General features: G+C 44.3%; 1 protein-coding gene across 2 annotated transcripts in view; it reads right to left on the bottom strand.

Moving 5' to 3' along the window:
* Nucleotides 1-1,068: 1,068 nt before the first annotated feature.
* Nucleotides 1,069-7,340, bottom strand: part of GRHL1 (grainyhead like transcription factor 1) — a 43,503-nt gene continuing 37,231 nt past the window's right edge. For both annotated transcript variants that reach the window (XM_006910228.3, XM_015588257.2), the window contains exons 13-16: nucleotides 5,917-6,008; nucleotides 5,510-5,595; nucleotides 3,927-3,991; nucleotides 1,069-2,778 (exon numbers count right to left, since the gene is read on the bottom strand). In XM_006910228.3, coding sequence (XP_006910290.1) covers nucleotides 2,664-2,778; nucleotides 3,927-3,991; nucleotides 5,510-5,595; nucleotides 5,917-6,008 — 358 coding nt within the window. In that variant the 3' untranslated portion in view covers nucleotides 1,069-2,663. The remainder of the gene's footprint in view (nucleotides 2,779-3,926; nucleotides 3,992-5,509; nucleotides 5,596-5,916; nucleotides 6,009-7,340) is intronic.

The following is a 7,340-nucleotide window of genomic DNA, read 5'->3' as shown; positions in this document are numbered from 1 at the left end:
CTGAGCTTATAACTACTACACAACCTCCCGCTGATGGAGCGAGTGACTGGGTACTCACCAGCACTGACTAGTCGCTTAATCACCACAGAATCATTTACTGAGCGTCTGCTACGTCACTAGCTTTAGGCTGGGTGCCAGAGAGCCAAGGAGACGGAAGCCTGTGGAGGGCTGGCGGGTCTTTAATCACAACATGGAGCAGTGAGTGGCAGGAATCGGAAGCTGGGGTAATCCACTGGGAACATCAGGGGGACCTATCTCCAAGGGAAAGCCAAGTTTCGAGGCAGAAGGAAGAGCTAAGTGACCAAGGAAGAAGGAAACGCAGCAGACTGAGGGAAGGCAGGGCGTGTGAGGGAGCCCGAGGTGCTCCCTGGAGCCCTGGTGAAGGTGGGGTCCAGGGAAGGCCCCGTGGAGGGGACATGTGGGCCCCACCCCGCAGGCTTCCCACACTGAGCTCGGCTCTGGCACCACTGAGTGACCAGGAGTGGAATCTGCCCCTGAGGATTCTTTACTTGTAGCCCAAGAATTAGTGAAAAATGCACAGATGTCATAGGAAATCTATCGAGTTTACTTCATTAATTTGATCATGTGTTCACTAGTGTATTTTAGTGTCTATCACAGTTAGGCCCCGGATCACCTGAATATGCTTACAATGGCTGTTTGATTTAGAAATTCTAATAAGCTGAAACATTATTGGTACATTTTTAAACTAAACATTTTGTTAAGCTTTTAAAAACTAAAAACACTGCACTTGCTTCAGGAGCACATACTTAAAAAAAAAAAAGGAAAGAAAGAAAACACAAAGCTGTTAGATCTAAGAGCATTCACCTGCAGCTTTGGTGGTTAAATTCGGATAATAGCTGAAAAATGATTTAGGACTTTCTAACTTAACAATTAGATCATTTCACAGACACCTGTAAGGAAAAACTAAGATGAAGGCAGAGTCTCAAGGACATGCTGGGAAATGAGGAGGAAATGCTAAGGAGACCCTTTGCAGCTCTGTCACGGTAAGATCTCAAATTCCGCTTCACGAACCAATGATAAGATAAAGTCAAACGGGACAACAGGAAATGACATATTACGAAATAGACATATAAAATTTAATCCCTTTGGTTTAAAATACATCTTCAATGATACAATTAAAAACAACAAACAAGTCAAAATCGATTTCATAAAACAAAATATAAAATATTGTTATATGACCCGTGTCCCATATCTTAATCTTAGAAAACCAGCAATTTAGTTCACATACTTCATTAGAATATTTTAATGTAAGAATGTAACTATCAATCCTACTTATACAAATGAACTATTCTAGCTCCCTGAACCTAAAGATACCCGTGATTTTGTTATAAAGTTACTTTTTAGTACTTTTATATATTTGAACATGTGTACAAAATGTTCCCCTGCCATAGTAACATCATCTCATAAATTCAGGAATCTTTCTACAATTGTTAGCATACAAGATAATCAAAGCTTGCAGGCTCTGAAACATGATAAAACAGAAATAATTTCTTATAAGAGGAAGATTAGGAAGAACTCCATTTTGAGTTGTATCACCTGGTACACTAGTCACAGTATGTGATATGTTGTAATTACTGTTTGTTCGTTTTATTAGGTACGTACGACTAAAACTAGCATACACGACAGACATGAATCGCTGTAGTGTTTTTCCTTTACTTCATTTGTTAAACAGTGCAGAAATCCAAACAATAACAGTCTCAAAAGCGAACAGAATCTCTGTTATTTGAGAAGGTTTTGCTATGCTATGGAATAATTGCTGTGTTTGGGAAAACCCAGAGAAAGCACTGTGATGGGTTCCAGTAGCACAGTATTCTATCTGCTTGGTATACATTATCAAAAATAACTTAACCCTTCGTCTAAGGAAAGTCTTTAGGGGAGACCTCATTGCATCTCATCTGTACAGACACCACATTTATATATTATCTATTTATATAAGACATGTATGTACACATTTACAGACACAGGCCTTCAAAAATGTATTGCACTTATATACAATGCAGCTTTAGCTTAACTGATTCATACTGTAACCCGCTGAAGTTCTTCGTAAGAAAGGCAGCTGATATGTTCAAGAAAGTTGGAAAAGAAGATTTCAGTAACACATTCTATGTGAGTAAACATTTCCTGGGGGATGAGAGGCTAAGGGCGAAGGGCTCATCCTTTGTCTTCGGAGGCCACTCCCCTGGCCTGAGGCAGGCACACAGTTCAGGCCTCGCGGGCGCCAGATCCTTAAAGCCACGCTGACCGCCTTTTCTGACCTGCATAGAGAGCAGGCCCACTCCCACTGAAGAGACAAGGCAGATATCCCGGTATTTTTATCAGTAATATAGCAGGTATCCTAAAGGTTCCCAGAGAGTCTATCAAATCTTGGAACAAAGTTTTCACTTTTAATCCTAAGAATTTATATCAGAAAATTCAAACATAATAGTATATGGATTTCTCTGTCCAATCTGAAAAACGCCAATGCAATATATTCAATGCTATCGCCAAGTCAAATGCAGCGCCATCTCCACTTCAAAGAAGCCCCTTCCACTGACATCGCCGGGTGTGGAAGGTGGCTGACTGCTGTACCTGTGGCTCGCCAAATAGTAAGACCTACGTACCACCTTCATTTAGCTCGCTGGGAGGGGTGGACTAGGGTGCCCTTAAATCTCAGTGAGGGTGAGTTTGTACGACCCCCCCACTTCTTCGATCTGCAGCTGGAAGGTGTCTTCATTGGAGTAATGCTTCACAATGTTGTCGTCCATGTTCACCAGAATCCTGAAAGAGGAGGCGAGAGCGATGCCCTCAGTCCCACTCGCTCTGGAGTCGGACCCAGATTTCCATTAGCTGTGCTGCCTACTAGCTGTGACCCAGGACGGAAAATATTTAAGCTCCCAAAGCCTCAATTTTCTCATCTACGAAATGGGGATGGATAACAGTGTCTATCGTAGAATACTGTTATGAAGATTACATGAGGACTCAAGTAAAGCACTCATAACAGCGCAGGGCATGCGATAAATAAAACATACTAGCTTATTATTAATTCAGCATGTAGTAGTCACTCAATGGACAGCAGCTGTTATAACAAACACGATAAATCCACAGAGCAGCACTTCACAGGTCCAGCCTTAGAAGATACACGGGCAGAATGAGTCTACGGCTCTGCAGCCGCAGCTCCCTCACAAACAAGATTCCCTGTCAAGTAATCCTCAAAGTTTAACTGAATGACTATGAAGTGCAACCCTTCCCACTAGACCCACCTACAAAATCCAATTAGGATTTGCTTTAGAATTAAGCCTAAATTCTTTTGTGCTATCCTGTTTACCCATGCCAAACAGCAGAGACATTTAAGTAAAACAGAGTATCAATACAAGGAAGCAAGGCTCTGTGACCGAAAAACCAATCCAGGGCAGGAGAGTGGGGTAGACGGAGCAAAGACTTTGCAGTCGGTGAAGACTGAACTTGAATCATGGCCTTGGCACTAATCTGATCTTGGACAAGTCTCTCAGACTCTCTGTGCCTCAACTGACTTGTCTATAAACTGAATAACAACTCCCATCTCAGCGGGCAATGTGAAAATTAAATAACATGCGTGGTGCCCGACCCAGTGCCTGGCTCACGACGGGGGCTCAGCAATGGGGCAGTGACTGCGGTGTCACCCTCACCAGCTTTCATAATGTACGCTGGACCCTGGAGCCACCTCGCCGCTGCCAAGCACGAGAGGAGCAAATACAAATCATACTTAAAAAGAATCGACAAGGATGTCTTAGAAAGGCAGATCAATTTTATGTGGATAATTTAAGAAAAAACACATTCCTGCACTGATGTTTCTATAACTGTTTCTGGACGGGGCACAGGTGCATGTGAATTACATTCATGTTACGTAACGTTACCCTTACGCAGGTACTAGGAATGTCAGTGCTCACCCTTTTTTACATTTCTTGAATATTTTCCCAATCTTGTCATGGGGAACATCATATTTGTCTGAGATCTAAAAGAGCAATGAAAAATAATTACAAAATGTTATTTTCATGGCTTTCACAAACAAACTATGTAGTATAGTGATACAGTCACTCAACTTTGTTTTTCAAAAATGCACATTCAAAGACATGCAGAAGAGCCAGACCATACCCTGGGGAGGCGTGCCACCTACGTGAAGGGAGCTGCGGTCCAGTGCTGCGTTAGTTCTCCCTTGTTCGCAGCTGTTCACAAATGTATTAGACGGTTATCGTTTTTTTTGTTTTTTGTTTTTGTTTTTTAATTAATACTTTATAGAGCTGTTTTAAGTTTAGGGAGAAACTGGGCAGAACACACAGAGTTGCTCAGCACCCCCAACATAGCTCTCTGGCTATTAACGTCTCCCATTCGTGTGGTGCGTTTGTTACATGTGATGAGCCGGCACTGGTACAATATTACGAATTATACTGCACCGTTCCCATCAGGGTTCACTCTGAGTTGTACACTCTATGGCTTTTGACAAATGCATAATAACGCGTATCCATAGTCACAGTAGCACCCCCAATCCACTGTCCCTCACCTTCGTCGCATTTATCAGCCCCTGGCAAATTATATACTAGTGTCTTTGCTTATCTGACTGTCTCTATCTTCCTAACCAGAACTTAAACTCTATTTGGTGCTGTGTCACTTACTCTTGTAACTCTGGTGCCTAGAACGACAGTACCTGGCACAAAGCAAATACTCGTTAAATGAACTCGACACACTGCAGTTGTCAGGGGCACCCAGGGGAAACACATTTCTAGCCCAGCTATGCTTGTGTTTTGAGCGCAAAGATTCCTATGACAAGTATCAGGATACAGTGCGGCGTCCTTGACTCTTGTCCTGGGGTAAAGCCAAAATGGGGAGTCGGCAGGCAGGAACCCTTCTCATGCCATCTCTCACTGCTTCCCAAAGGGCAGGCTGGGGTCTGTTCACCTCCCAATCCTTTGCTGAGATACTTATGGTCATCGCTGGTTACACCTATAAATTTTCTCAAATATGGTTTGAAAAAGGTCCTGACGCAAATTCAGTCATTCCCTAAAATCAGGCATTTCAAAGGCAGACCAAAGAGCCACTGTTTCTATGCATGAAGTCTGTAAGATTTTCTTTGATTAAAAATAATTTCTGTTGGCTTCTAGAAGGCATGTTAAATGGCAATCTCCCTTTAACCAAATACAATAAAAAACTAAACTACTCCACAGGTCATCACAAATTCACTCAGTTCAGTAGACGAGACATTACTGAGCAATTATTACCTACCAACTAGTGTGCTGGGCACAGGGGTGTGAGACCAAGTGGAGACAGCCAGCCCCACAAACGACCGAGGACCACGCGAGGTGGGTGGAACGTGGCCTGTGCCACAGGCACAGACAAGACACCGCTGCTTAGCAAAGGCCTCTGAGGTTTCAGTACAGCAAAGGAATCTGGATGGTCTGTAGAATGTGTTCCAGTGCAATTCTACATCAATTTGTTTTCAATTTTTAAAGAGGATTACAAAGTTTATAGTACTTACAGCTTCCATCAAGCCTTTCAAAGACGGAGTCTTGAGCATCAGGGCATCAAAGACTTCTTCTGACTCCTTTCGCACATAGAGCAGCACTAATCCCCAGTCGGGAGGAAGGAGATGGAAAAAAAAAGGACGCAGTTCACTCACGTGAGCAAAGTAAGAACAGAGACCCTGCGTACTGGGTCTGCACGCAGACCCACAGCACGGAGAGTGAGCATGAACCAATGTGGAATGTCTGAGGACACAGTGCACAGCTTCTTCCGACTCTGCTGTACGTTCAAGCGCAGGCCAGAAGCTGGTCTGACAGAAGAAGAGTCACACTGGACAAGATCTGTTTGAGCACTGTGTGCTTCTGATAGATTCTGAACTCACTTCTAATTTAAAACTCCCACTAAGAAATGAAGCCAACGCACCTCTCTTTGGTTCTTCTATCCGGGTCAGCTTAGCAGGCGGTGGGATCACAAAATCATCTTCCGACCCATACGGCCCCCTTTTCAAGTTAGATCTGCAGGTGATTCAAAGTGCGTAATCAGTGCCTTCGACTCAGCACGCGCGGAAACAAGAGTTTTAGGGTCTATCACTGAATTTTAGATTTAAAACGATCTCTACGCTTCATCTGTTCCGGCCTCTTTATTTGGTGGATGAAAATCTGAGGCCAAAGACTGATACGGACTGAACCGGGCTCCTGCTACTGATCGGCAGAGCGGGCTGCACTCGGCCGCCTGCCAGACGCCCCCACCCTGCTCACACCACGTCACCATCGCCCGGTCTTCCCGAGAACCAAGTTTCTTTTCAGGGAAAATCTCACGGAAGATGTAGGATGTGAGATACGTGTAGAGACACTAACAAAGGAGAGGGCGAGTCAGAAAAGGGCGAACGGCGTGAGCAGGAAAATGCACGGCCAGGTTGGCGGAAGCCATGCTCCACGGGAAGAGAAATCTAGAAGGGCAGGGTGGGCTCTACTGTGGAGCACTTTGATCTTTTGGCTCTAAGGAATTTAAGGTTTTATTGTGTTGCTGGTATCAGGGAACCTGAAGGTTTTGTGAGACGAGAATGCTATAATCGAAGTAGAGTAAAGACAGGAGGGGACTCCAGGCCCTCCAGGCCCTGCAGAACCAGCTAGGGGACTTTGGGGACAATCGCGGCATATGATTCTAAGGGTTAAAATAAGTAGGACAGTGGAAATAAAAAGGAGAAGATAGAAACAGACCTCATGTGAAGAAGAGGAAGACCAGCACAGCTGGCTGTCAAAGACAGTTACAGGGTATTCCACGTGGTGAGGCTCCGTGCGTGAGCAAGAAAGCGGCAAAGTAACAAAAGTGAAGAAAGCAAGCACTCGGCTTTGAACAGAATGGTCACTTCGAGAATAAGGGCTGAGTCTTAAAACAGTCTGTCCCAGCTTCCAGCACATGCCGGCCTCCAGTGGAAGTGCCGGAGCATCACCGGCAACAGGGTAAGCTGCTGGCTGGTGTGTGCCAGCTGACAGCACACACTGCCAACATGCGTAATTTAACCTCGTCACGAGGAAACAATGAACAAACCCAGACTGAGAGACATTCTAGAAAACAACTGTAATCTTCAAAGTGTTATGTCGGGAAGGTCAAGGGGAGATGGACTGTTCCTGACTGATGAAGCTAAAAGAGACATGAAGAGTAAATACACTGTCTGAGTCTGAACTGGATCCTTTTTTGCTATAAAAGACCTTATCAGAACAACTGGCAAAAGCCGAATGGGGACGAGGGCTGGTACTAACGTCTCCATACCAACACCCTGACTCTGACTGTTACGCAGGAGAATGTCCTTGTTTGTAGGAAATACACACTCAAGTATTCAGGCA

The sequence above is a fragment of the Pteropus alecto genome, unplaced genomic scaffold, assembly GCF_000325575.1.
Source record: "Pteropus alecto unplaced genomic scaffold, ASM32557v1 scaffold61, whole genome shotgun sequence".
Lineage (NCBI taxonomy): Eukaryota > Metazoa > Chordata > Mammalia > Chiroptera > Pteropodidae > Pteropus > Pteropus alecto.
The sequence above is the reverse complement of the archived record's forward strand: the minus strand, read 5'-3'. Positions and strand labels throughout refer to the sequence as shown.